This window comes from Echinops telfairi, unplaced genomic scaffold, assembly GCF_000313985.2.
Source record: "Echinops telfairi isolate 266 unplaced genomic scaffold, ASM31398v2 ScPeMD7_47;HRSCAF=170, whole genome shotgun sequence".
NCBI lineage: Eukaryota > Metazoa > Chordata > Mammalia > Afrosoricida > Tenrecidae > Echinops > Echinops telfairi.
In genome coordinates, this window is record NW_022103945.1 from 134,910 (window position 1) to 148,179 (window position 13,270).

The 13,270-nt window shown below is 44.5% G+C and overlaps 1 protein-coding gene across 2 annotated transcripts; it reads left to right on the top strand.

Moving 5' to 3' along the window:
• Positions 1-5,813: 5,813 nt before the first annotated feature.
• On the top strand, positions 5,814-7,805 carry TCEAL1 (transcription elongation factor A like 1). Of its 2 annotated transcripts, XM_045290654.1 has the most exons (3): positions 5,814-5,968; positions 6,286-6,353; positions 6,665-7,805. In XM_045290654.1, exon 3 carries the CDS (start codon positions 6,694-6,696, stop codon positions 7,243-7,245), a length of 552 nt encoding a protein of 183 aa, XP_045146589.1. In that variant the 5' UTR covers positions 5,814-5,968; positions 6,286-6,353; positions 6,665-6,693; the 3' UTR covers positions 7,246-7,805. The 2 variants fall into 2 exon arrangements, with proteins under 2 accessions (XP_045146589.1, XP_012864084.1); XM_013008630.2 differs by lacking the exons at positions 5,814-5,968; positions 6,286-6,353 and adding an exon at positions 6,489-6,549.
• Positions 7,806-13,270: the final 5,465 nt, after the last annotated feature.

Below are 13,270 nucleotides of genomic sequence, written 5' to 3' on the forward strand. Positions count from 1 at the left end.
TTCCTGAAAAGGCCTTCGCTGCCTACTCTGCTTATGAACGAGGCTGTCGCCTACTGCTCCGGCAAAATTTGTCAATGCGATTAAAGGCAGGACCTCTCATGTCACACTGCCTGGGTTTAAAGCCCATCTCCTCTACTTACTGTCATCTGTATTACTGTGGGGAAAAAAGCTTGTAACTGGCCAGAGCCTCAGTTATTTCACCTTTAGACTAAAAACCTTACACTAAAAACCTTCAGTAGTGATAGTGAGGAGCCCTGGTGGCAGCATGAGTTGAATACAGCAAAGCTAACCACAAGGTCAGTGGTTCACACCCATCAGCCACTCCATGGGAGAAGGAGTAGGCTGTCTGCTCCTGTAAAGAATCACATTCTTGGGAACCCTGAGGAACAATTTTACTCTGACCTACTGAGTTGCCAAGGGTCAGAATCTACCCAATGGCAGTGATATGCCCTCACTAAAGCAAACCCATTAAGCCAAACCCCCGCTACTGAGTTGGCACAGTCTCATAGCAACCCTATATAGGGTTTCTGAGGCTGTAAACCTTTATGGGAATAGTCAGCCTCATCTTTATTCCAGAGTGGCTGGTAGGTTTGAACTGCTGACCTTGCAGCTAGCAGTCCAATGCCTAACCCACAGCACTACCAGAAATCCGTTATGTCCTCAGAGGACCCTAAAAAATCACCAATATCAAAATAAATTCCATCAGAAGGAATGTTTCACCTTCCACCACCTCAAACCACACAGAAAGGTAGAAGACGCATACCCTGGTAACAAGTAGATGTTACCATGGGAGAAGGTCTTCCTTCATCTTATTCTTTCATGGGGGCCCCCTTCCCTTAAGGAGCCCCAAATCAGCTACTGCCAGGCAGAGACTTAGAGCCAATATAGAGATACCATCTTTACTCTTCTCACCCGCTTCTAATTCTTCACTGCCTCCCTCATTTACCAAGTTCGCATTAAAAAAAATGATTCTACTGGTTTGGAAGCTCTCAGGGTTACCTTGCTAACCGCAAGGTCAGTAATTTGAATCCACCAGCTGCTCCTTGGGAGAAAGATGGGGCCTTCTAGACCCATAAACAGTTAGTCGGGCAATGAATGTACAAATGTGCTTTACACAATTGATGTATATTTGGATTGTGATAAGAGTCCTATGAGCCCCTAATAAAACGATAAAAGAAACAGTTACAGTCTCATAAACCCACAGAGGTAGTTCAAGCCTGTCCTATAGGGTCGCTATGAGTCGGAATCGACTCCATGCTGGAAACAATGTCCCTTGCTTTCCCCCCTGCCACGGTCAACACACACAAGAAGCCACAGTGGAAGTGAGAAGTGGGGGAACTTGCCTGGCAGGGCAATCTCCTCGCTGCCACCCCCAATGGGGAAAAGGAATTCACTAGGATTCAGAGCTCTCTGCTGCAATCCCCTGCAGTCCCTGAAATCCTGGGACTGCTGACTTGATCAAACTATTCAGTGCTTGTTGCATGCTTTAAATTAACATTTTGTTGCTAATATCCTGAATAACAGAATCTGAACATGAAAAATGAGAGACTCCAGTGAACATTCATCGCGCTTTTAACCTAAACCCAGAAGCGGCTGTTTTTCTGCGTTAAATGCAGTCTTGTTCTCTGTAGTCTCTCATAGAAACTAAGGAGCCTTGGTGGTGTACTGGTTATGTGGTTATGACCAGCAGGTCAGCAGTTCGCAACCACCAACCAACTGCTCTGTAAAGAGTTACAATCTCAGAAACCCACAAGGGAAGTTCATAACCCTGTCTTAGAGGGCTGCTATCTGTCAGAATTGACTCTGTGGAAATGAGGATTGTTTGAGGTAGCACACTGAAAGTGCTTAGATAATAACTTAGCACTTATGAGCCTGTTATAAGTGATCAATTAAAGTTAGTAATACCAAAAAAAAAACAACCCCAAACCTATAACTATCAAGTTGATTCCGACTCACGGTGACCCTATAGGACAGAGTAAGTCTGTTCCACAGGATTTCTAAGATAATAAATCTTTATGGGAGCAGATAACCTCATCTTTCTCCCATGGACTGGCTGGTGGAATTGAACATCTGACCTTGTGCTTAGCAGCCCAATTCTTAACCCACAGTGCCACTAGGGTGCCTTAACGTTAGTAATAAAAGAACCATAATTAGTAGTCGTTTTAGCTCTATGTCATATTATTAAAGTTAATGCTTATAGAATGCTCTCTATGTGCTGGGCCCTATTATAGGTACTTTACTGTACTGAAAGAACCCTTGTGGCACTGTTGAGTAAACGTTAGACTGCTAACTTTGGTTATTCAAACCCACCAGCTGCTCTGTGGGAGAAAGATGAGCCTATCAGTTCCCATAACGATTTACAAAAGCTTTGGACACCTGATATAGCAATTGACTAGATAGCAGCAGGTGGTTTTTTTTGTTGTTTTTAAACTAGCTTGCCTCATTCACTCCTTGGACCACTCTATGAGGCAGGTTTATTATATCTTCAATTTTGGAGATGAGGAAACTGAGTCACAGAACATTTAAGTAGGTTTCCCAGTAAATCTCACCAAGCTGAAGGGGTTAGAGCCAAGCCATGAACCTTGACAGTTTCCGACCATCAGGGATAAAGGGCATGTTTGTCAGTGTGTAATCGACCAGGAAGTCATTTCAGCTCAACTGGAGAGAAGGAAAACAAAACGAAAAAGGACCCAAACCCCCACATCCGAATGATTACACGTCTGCTAAGGTAACATCCATTACAGGATGTTAAAGGAAAAAGCCTAGAAATGAATAAACTCATGAAGAGGGACTCCTCTGGGAAAGAAACTACAGACATGAGAAGCCAATCTTGGAGAAATAATAAAGACAGTGTGGTGAAACTTGGGTTTTAAGGATACACATCACTGGAAAATTGAAAAGTAAAGCCCATATGGAGAGACATAAAGGTGAACTAACCTAGATCTAGTTGCTCTCAATACAAAGTCAATTAGATGCCAGAGGAAGACCACGAAATGGTCTCTTAACGGGAAATTTCACAAATGCACTTCTGTTTGGAAACGTCCTAGGCAGCCTAGGTTTGAAAAGCAAAGAAAAACAACAAAGAAAAGAAAAGAAAGACAAGACAATAATCCTCAGATCCTTACAGGTAGGAAGGCCATAGATCCTGAAAACATCCAACAGGGAGAGGGGGAAGAGACCTGGTTTGCTTCTGCAGAAAAAGATATCTGCATGAGAAAGGAACCCGCTGCTTGTTGTGAATAGGTGAGATGAGGGCATAAAATCAAAGAGCATACAGCACCATTACCAACCCAGAAGACCAAACCAACTGCCATCTAGTCGATTTCTACTCACAGCGACCCTTTAGAAGGTTTCCAAAGCTTTTGTGTATCTTTCCAGGAGCAGACAACATCTCCTTTCTCCCACAGAACGGCTGGGAGGTTTGAACTGCTTAGCTTGTGGTTAGCAACAAAACACCTCCATCCACAGTGCCATGAAAACCCCAAACCAAGCTTACTGTCTGTCATCAGGTCAATTGTGTCTCACGGCGACCCCACACGACAGAGTAGAACTGCCCCTGTGTGTTTTCCGAGACTGTTAACTCTTCACAAAAGCAGAAAGCCTCATCCTTCTCCTGAGGAGCTGGCTGCTTTTGAACTGGTGACTTTGAAGTTAACAGCCCAATGTGTAACCCACTATGTCACTAGGGCTCCTTAAAACACGATTAGATTCAAAATACATACACTTGTGAGAACAACTGAGTATGTGAGCATATATTTTATCCTGCTACTCACAGACTTAAAGTTTTGGAAATCCAACAATCAGTTCTGCTCTGTCCTACAGTAGGGTCGCTTTGAGTCAAAATTGACTCCATGGCAGTGAGTTTGGTTGTTGGTTACTCCGTGTATAGCACACCTGGCTATATGGTTTATGTACTTAGCTGCAAACCGTAAGGTTGGCGGTTTTGTCCAAAGGTGGCATAGAAGGCCTGGAGATCTTCAAAAAAACTAGCCACCGAAAATCCCACAACCAATGCGAGCAAGTGGAGGGGGGGGTCGTAGTGGAGACCCAAACCCCATCTATAGACAATGGGACATCCCCTTACAGAAAGGCCACATGGAAGGGATAAGCCAGTCAGGGTGCAGTAGAGCACTAATGAAACACACAACAGTCTTCTAGTTCTTTAACAGCACCCCACTATCATGTCCCCAGTTCTACCTTACAAATCCAGCTAGACCAGAACATGTACACTTGTACAGATAAGAGCTCTCAACACACGAATCCAGGACAGATAAACCCTCAGGAACAACAATGGGAGTAGCCAAACCATGAGGGTAGGGGGACGTGGGAGGAACCGATCACATTGATTGACGTAGAAACCACCACCCCGCCAGGGAACGAACAACAGAAACATGGATGAAGGGAGACAGTGGATGTTGTAAGATATGAAAATAATAATTTATAATTTATCAAGGGGTCACAAGGGCAGGAGGATGGGGGAGGGAAGGAAAAATGAGGAGCTGATATCAAGGGCTCAAGTAGAAAGAAAATGTTTTGAAAATATTGACAACATATGTACAAATGTGACACAATGGATGGATTGTGATCAGAGCTGTACGAGCCCCCAATAAAATGATTTCTATAAAAGAAAAAGAACACTCCACAAAGTTCTACTTTGACATACAGGGGGTCATGATGAATGCAAATTAAGTCAACAGCAACTGCCACTGGGTATGCGCTTACCTAAACAATTACATAATTTAATACTGAATGCCTGCAAGGTAGTATTTATCTTTTTTGGGGGTTGTGGGACTGTTGACCCTGACAAACATTTGTTGATTTAATGAATTAATAAAATCGTTCTCAACAATCAGCAGCACCAAGAGGGAACTGGTTAAAAACGGACAGTTCAGTAAAATACCTTATTAAAAACCTCAAACTCACTGCTATTGCTTCAGTGTTGACGACTCTCAGCACCCTCCTGTCGGTTTCTGAGGTCCTAACTATTTATGGGAGTAGAAAGCCCAGTGGATGTCTACTCAGCGACATAGGGTTTCCAAGGTTTTTGGCAATCTTTATAGAAAGCCCTGTCTTTCTCCGGTGGAGCTGCTGGTGGCTTAGGGCAGCCAAACATGCGAATCACAGCCCAATGCTAACCACTACACCACCAGGGCTCCTTTCACACATGAATATCTCTTACTTAATGTTTTTTTTAATAAGGTGACATTTCCCACCAAGACGTATCCCATTTCAGATACTAAATGGATTTTCTGACTAGTTGTGACTATGGATAGACAAAAGCACATCATATCAAAAACAACATCTTCGGTCTTTACAGATTTGTATACTTTATACACACAACTCTTTCTGGAATATTTTTCATTAGGGTATATATTTAAACACATCAAAAATGTAATTTACTTTGGTATACAAAATGGACTGGAACTTCTATTTTGTGATATAGGTTTGGGGCTCAACAAACAAAACAAAGGAAAAATGAGACAAGAGGTAAAAATATTCTGTAGTATCTACATGGACATAATGTGGCTTTGGATGTGGATGAAAGCAGAGAGAAATGATGAAGGTGAAAATAATCAAATTTCAGGGCAGCATCTGGATTGCCAGGGAAATTATGGACCTTGGTAGGGGGGAAGTGGGAGAGAAAGGCTCTAGCAGAGGAAGCAGCAGTTAGAGGAGGCGGCATTAACCCCTTGGATTAGATGTGATTGGCTCTGTAACGGAAAATGCAAATATCGGGAGGTGGGGTGAATGACAATGCCAGGTGTGTTAGGGGCCAGGGGGATAGTAGCTGGCCGCGTCACTGGTCAAAGTGGTGACAGGGGATCTGAGCTCGGTGGTGACGAGGGGCCCTCACGTGACCGGGAGGGAGCCTGTCTGCCCAAATCCCTCTAGTTCTGCTCCTTTTTGCAGGTCTAGGCGCCCGTCTTCCTACTGCCCTTCGGTCAAGGGGGAAAGCAGAGAAAAGGAAGTAAGTTTCCTCGATCTCCTTAAATCAGTTGTGTGAGGATCGGGATGGCAGATATTTCAGTGCGGAAAATGGTGGTTTTGGGGTGGGGTAGTGAGTGAAGCCACGGGAAAGAAATACAAATCGTTTCTAGGCATTTCTTTGCTTCCACTTTCCGCCTGGTGGGGGAAAGGGGAGCCTTTGCAGGGTGAAGAGAGGAGGGGCAGAGGTCGAGAGGGTGTTTGCGGTGGCGGCAGGTAACCCTGGAGACACTGGTGTGCCCAGAAAGGGGGCGTGTCAGGCCGTCCCTCATCCCTGCCCCCTACCCGGTCTCAAATCAGTCTGCAGGTCACTTCAAGGAGAGGACCACCGCGAGCAAGCTGCCCGGAGAAGTTCCGGTGGACAAAGGGTGAGTAGTGGTCTGGGCCTGGGGCAGCAGTGGTGGCGCCGGAGGAAGCCTAGTCTGTGGTCGCGGCGCGGCGCGACGCCCCGCCCCTATCACTGCGGCCCGCCCGAGGCCTGCTGGGAAAGCGGTGGGATGCCGGGAAACCCAGTGCTGGGAAAGAGAGAGACGCGTCCAAGTCCGGCGAGCCCCACGCCTCTCGGTAAGCAGGCATTTGAGGCTCCAGGACTCAGAATCTGGCAATGGCAGGTATTGGAACCCACGGTTGGGGTGCTGGCATATTCCGACTCTTCTTTTCCTTTCTTGTTTCCGGACAGTAACTGTTTAAAGAAGAGAAATTCTCAGCATGGAAAAGCCACCCAAAGAAAACGTGGAAGAACCACAGATCTCCCCAGAGACCTTGCAGCCCCCGCGTCCCCTGGAGACCCTTTCCGAAGAGCACTCTCCCAGGGAGGAGGAAGAAGAGGAAGAGGAGGACGAGGACGAGGAGGAAGAGGAAGAGGAGGAGCAGCAGGAGCAGTCTTCAGAGGAGCAGTCTTCCGAGGAGGAAGAGGAGGAATTCTTTCCCGAGGAACTCCTTCCTGAGCTCTTACCTGAGATGCTCCTCTCAGAGGAGCGCCCTCCTCTGGAGCACCTTTCTGTGAAGCACCTTTTGGAGGAGCGCCCCCCTATGGAGCAACCTCCTTGTGGTGTGGGCAAGCACAAGCTAGAAGAAGGCAGTTTCAAGGAAAGGCTGGCTCGGTCTCGCCCGCAACTTAGAGGGGAGATACATGGCAAGAATTTAAGCAACGAGGAGATGATACAGGTAGCCGAGGAGATGGAGGAGATGAAGAGAGTACGAAACAAACTGCTCATCATGCACTGGAAAGCAAAACGGAACCGTCCTTACCCTATTTGATGCCTTCTACCTTGAGCGCTGACTCGCCACTCGAAATTTTCCGTTTGCCTTTTCTCCTGTCCCTTTTGGCCCACTTCCTCTTTTTAGCTTCTGGTGTGGCTTTCTTTTAGGTCCGCCTCTTGTGAGTGGCATCCAATTGGTTTTGTCCTTTCCCTCCCCCTCCTCTCCCTGTGATCTCGACAGTCTCCATCATTGGGTCTTGAATTTCACCCTCTGGCACGAAGATGTACATTCTGTATTGTGCAGTTGGTGGGGGGCGGGAGGCGGGAAAGCAACTTCCCAAAGTATCTGAAAACGTCAGCTATGTATATTTCTATAGTCATATGCAACGAACGCAAAACTATATGATGCATCAAAAGCTGAACGACATCTGTGATAAAATAATCGGTGAAGTTTGGGTTAATTTTTGCTTTTCCGAATTTCTCATCTTTAACCTTATGTTGCTGTTTTTGTGTTGCCAAAAAAATTACATGAAGAGAATGTGAAGCAGTTAAAAAAACCCATAAATTTATGAAGATTATACTGCACTTAATAAATAGTCAAAAGTTCACAAAAGTAAATCATTTGTTTCTTCCGTATTTCTTAAGTAGAGATACAAACCAGGTAACTATGGCTATATTATGTTTTTTTAATGTTTAAGGGTCATGCTTTCCTGGTTAAATAGGAATAAAGCTTGCCTTATAGGCTTCTGTGAAACCAAATGAGATACACAGACTGTGAACTGTGACTATCTCTTTCCCTCACCTGCACCTTCAGGATCCCAGCCCTGGGAGAATCCTTCAAATAGAGGGTCGTACTCAAAGGAAGTGTCATGTGTGCTCCCAACAGTTCCTGTGAGCTTCTATTCCTTTCTTGTTCTGCGCGTCCTTTGATTACTGCCAATGGCTGGAGTCCTCCAGGTGCAAAGATTTGCCAATTGTACTGGAGTCTCTAGTGGGCCATCGCTGAGCTGTGTAGCCTATAGAAACATGAAAAATGCACTGCTTCTGGCTTTCATATTACATTTAAGTGTTGCTTAAGACATAAGTGTCTTAAAGAAGTCTTAGTAAAAATTGCCCTTCCTGTTATCATTATTGTTTTTGATAGCCTCCCTTTTCAACTGGATTCAAACACAGATCCACTGGGACCTAGGCTAGGAGACAAATTTGTGTACTGTGTGCTCTGAATGAGAACCTCCCTCCAAAATAATCTCCAAGGACATCTATGATTTTAATTACCTAATTTGCCTTCAGATGGGTTCTCTCCCAGGTGCTCCTTACAGGCATGCCTTATGAATTCTGTTGATGTGTTTGATGTGTATAAATTAGGGAATAAAGCTTAGGCTCAGGCAAGACTATTCTCCTTACCTCATGCCATCCAGAAACATGCCAAAGTACTGTGTAAGACACTTTAGTGTTAATATGTATGTCAGCTATTTTGATTTCCCCATTAAACTACATTTGTTAAATCTGAAAATTCTATTGATCCTAATTCTAGAAACAGATAGTGGTTAATAGTTGTTTGACTAATGTCTGTCATTGATGGGCTATAGAAGCTTCAGTAAGTGTGCTCCCTTCTCTAGAAAGGAAAACAGCAGTGAAGGAATCGTCTCCCCAAATTCAACATTAAAATTAGCTTAACATTTTATATACTGGTGCTTCTCTTTAAATAATGCATAATCCTGGACTCCACCTTACAAACTGCAGGACACTACCTCTGCTTTTCCTGTAAATTGGCATACTATACTGGCACATATCATTTGAAGGAACAACCTCACCAAATTTATAACTTACAATGTCATAAAAATTCTTGTAGCAAAAAAAACAACAGCATTCTTGTGGCAAAGCAAGGCTATATGCAAAAGTCGAAGGGAGGCAATCCCCATACCATTGCCATTAAATCAGTCCTGATTCAGTTATCCAATAGCGCCAGAACATATGCTTTGCATTCCTACCTTCCAATATGAGTAAAATGTAGCAGGAACACAAAAACTCTCTCTGGGGTCAGCCAGCTGACAAAAAGGTAGAGAGGGCCAGCCCTCTGCCCTTGGCTTTCTTTCCTCTGTGATGAGTTTTCTTATCTCCAGGCCCTTCTGCAAGGTTATAGCAGTCTCATGGATGCTCTTGGGGCTGGAATTCTGGCTGGAGTAAGAGAAGGTTCCTGGTGCTCACAGTGCCTTTTCATGAAACAGGAACAATCCATCACCTACCCCCCACCCCCGCTGGTGCTCAGAGAGGTGGGACTCAGATAGGAGGTAGATGGGCTATCTCCCAGGGTCTGACCTTGGAGTCTCTCCTCAAGGCTGAAGCAGGCGCCAGGCCCACCTAGGCTGACAGCCAGGCTGTCCAGGACAGAAATGCCTGAAAAAGAGAACTGTCCCTGTTGCAGACAGGAGCATTTTGATTTTCCCTTTCGCTTTTGAAGAGTTGGAGGGCAGATGAAACTCAAACATTGGCTGTGCTAGTCCTTACCAAGCAGTTCTCTCATCTGAGTCTAACCAGGAAACCTGGGGTTGAATTGTAATCTCTCACCATTCTGTGCTCATACATTGATATATTTATCATATATCAAAGCAATAACTTGCCTGGGCAATTCCAGAGCAGAAAGCACTGAGGGTCTAAGGCCTTGGAGAGAGCCCTGTAACCAGCATCTCTAGGCTCTTGGAGCAGGGCACAGTGGCTGGGTGGAGGCACAGGTCAAATGTGCAGGCCTGTCAACAGTTGTGTGAATGACTGCCAAGTAATACTCACCATATCTGTGGTGACCATGGAGTCATAAGAGCTCAGATAGCTCCTCTAAAGAAACTTTAGATCTACCCTGACATTCATGCTAAGGTTATACTTTGCCCAAACTGCTCCTTCATGTGGCTGAGCACAGCTGGGCCACTGGAGCTAGGCCATTTCAGATCGATGAGAAACTCTTAATCTTGGTTCGGGGCATCCCATTGGCGTGGACCATCTTTTATTATTAATCTGCAGTCTGATGCTCTTCCTGCTCAGTACTCCTTCCATCTTGTTCTTTTACAGCTGTCATATGCTCATCATGGTCTGAATCCTCCCACCATCTCCACCTGTTCCCCCTGAAATCATCTTGTTATCAGTTCCTAGGAGGACCTGAATTGAATGGAGGGTTGGGTACTTTTACAGTTCTCACAGTTACCATTTATTAATACCTGTATGATTTTTTTCAGAGACGATAATACGATATTGGGAGCTTGTCTGGGTTCATATCCCAGGTGGGCCATTTTTATCTCTGTGTCCTTGGGCTTGGGGTCCCTTTTATAAAATGGGAATAATCACATTACTCCTTGCAGGGTTGTTGTTGGGAGGCTTACAGAAATCATTATACAACCCACCAAGAATACCGGCACTTAGTAATGAATACATATAAACTTAAATATTTTTTTCATATTAACTTTATCATCATCTTAGGTAGAGGAAATTGGAAGAAAGGAGATGATCCTATCAGGTTTCAGAGCTATTGAGTCTGGCACTGAAACATTTAAAAAAAAATTATTTTATTAGGGGCTCCTCGTTCAACTCTTATCATAATCCATATGTACATCCATTGTGTCAAGCACTTTTGTAAATTTGTTGTCCTCATCATTCTCAAAACATTTGCTTTCTACTTGAGCCCTTGGTATCAGCTCATTCCGCCCCCCTCCCCATGAACCCTTGATAATTTGTCTTACACTGTCCGTCCCCCAGGGAGAGGGTTATATACAGATCCTTTCTAGCCCTTCCTACTCCACCTTCTCTCCACCCTCCGGGTATCACCACTCACCACTGGACCTGAAGGGATCATCTGTTCCTGGATTCCCTGTGTTTCCAGTTCCTATCTGACCCAGTGTATATCCTCTGGTCTAGCCAGATTTGTAAGGTAGGATTGGAATCATGATAGTGGGGGGGGGGAATGGGGGATGAAAACATTTAAGAACTAGAGGAAAGTTGTTTCTTTTTTATTTTTTTAAAATAATTTTATTGGGGGCTCATACAACTCATCACAATCAAAAGTTGTATATTTCATCATTGCTACACTGCACCGACTGGCTCGTCTCCTCCCCGTGACCCTTCTGTAAGGGGATGTCCGGCACTGGAATTCATAATCTAAAGTTTTGGAGCTTTAAGTACATATGCTTCATTGGTAGAAACTAAAATCAACAGTCATGAAAACACATGAAATATCAAGTGTGGGGTGAAGGGAGAGGGGTCCCCACGAATCATCACAAGTCCAGTAGGTGCAATTGTACAGTGATAATAAGTAAAGATTATAGTAAAGTCATAGCATGAAAGGTAGAGGAGAGATTAGAATAAATGGAGTCAGACACAATTCATGGTAGCATTGCTCACCTCAGCCCCACTTGATGGTCCACGTGGGGGGAACCCGGCCGGGAGAGCAGGAGAGCCCTCAGGCCCCGGGAACTGGAGAGAGCACTCTCCTTATTGCTAACCAAGCATTATATCTCTTTAGGGGGACATGATTACATGTAAACACACGTCACAAGAAGGGGCAGTACAATAGGCATACACATTGTAGGAAGGGGATGTATGATAAGCATAAGCGTAACAGGAAGGGGACGAGCTAGGGGTGTGCCCATAGGAATGGGAAGGTCTAGGGGTATACATGTGACAAGATGGGTTGGACCCTAGATTCATGATGGCAGCCTAACCTTGGTCATCCTTGGGCGGGTTTGACCTCTCTGGTGTCTCCTACAAGGAAATAGACAACTACTATCCTTATCAGAAGGGAGTGGGCCCTACTTGTGGGATAAACAGTGGTGTCTGCTTGCTCTAGATGGCTGATAGCTCTTAGGGAGAATGACCCCTGATCTATTCTTGATGACCTCCAAGTGTATAGTCATTCTCAAGCAGCTAAGTCTGGCATAAATTTGGGGGAGACAACTTGAGAGAAATCCTTCTGTTTCCCATAATCAAGTGCCATGATGATTGTGGGATACAGAAAGATTTCTCCCAAGTTGTCTCCCAAAGCCTGTTCAACCCATCCATCAGCAATACAGACCTTGGATCATTTCAGTGATCAGACTTCAGAATTCTCTCTGAATAAAGTATTCACCAGGACATGAAATATACAAATTACTGCATATACTGTGTACACATTAAGGAATTTCTGTGTGCTAAGCCCTACAGCAGTGGTTCTCAACCTTCCTAATGCGGTGACCCTTTAATACAGTTCATGTTGTGGTAACCCCCCAACCATAAAATTATTTTTGTTGCTACTTCATAACTGTAATGTTGCTGTTAATGAATCAGGCGACCCCTATTAAAGGGTCATTTGACCCCCCCCAAAGGGGTCTCAACCCAGGTTGAGAACCGCTGCCCTAGTGTGAGATCCGTGTTGGTGCCAGTAATAAACTTCTTATAACACATTTTACTATCTAGCAGCGCTCTTTACATCATTTTCAGTATTTTTCTGTCGGCTTGGCATTGTCACTTAAAAATAGACTGTTAGACTTTATATTGTGAAGAAAAAAACTGTTTAGCAATCCATGTCTAATCTAATCTCAATGTTGTTGAAAAAGTGTGATCTTTATTATATATGTAGAATATGTACATATGTATCATAATTCTAGGAATATATGGCACGAGAACTTTGGTAGCTGTTTTAGGTACTTGGACGCTGGATAGTTTTCATTTGTCCCTTGATCTTCTTTCCTTCCTGTTCTGTGACCAATATGGATTACATCAAATGCTTTTCTTGTCCTCAGGCTTGTAGCAGGCAGGTGGTGTGAAGGTGTTAGAAGAAAGTGAGATCAGGGATATTTCCCCCACCCCAACTCTCGAGCTGTAACCATTCCGTTCTGCCCTCCTCCGTTTCCCCTTCCCCTCACCCTTTTCCCTCTCTTCCTCCATTCTCATTTTCTCCCTTCCTACTCTCCAGGGCCCAGCCCAAGGGGCTGTTAGCAACAGGAACCTTCCCCTGCCCCCAACTCTTAAGCTGACAACTTGGAAAAGATTAATTCTCCTTAACTCAAGTACCCTTTTTCCCCCACTTGGAACTGTGGCTGAACGATCCAGTGGAATTTTAT

Coding starts and splice junctions, on each gene's coding strand:
- TCEAL1 (XM_045290654.1), top strand. CDS start 6,694: ATGGAAAAGCCACCCAAAGAAAACGTGGAAGAACCACAGATCTCCCCA.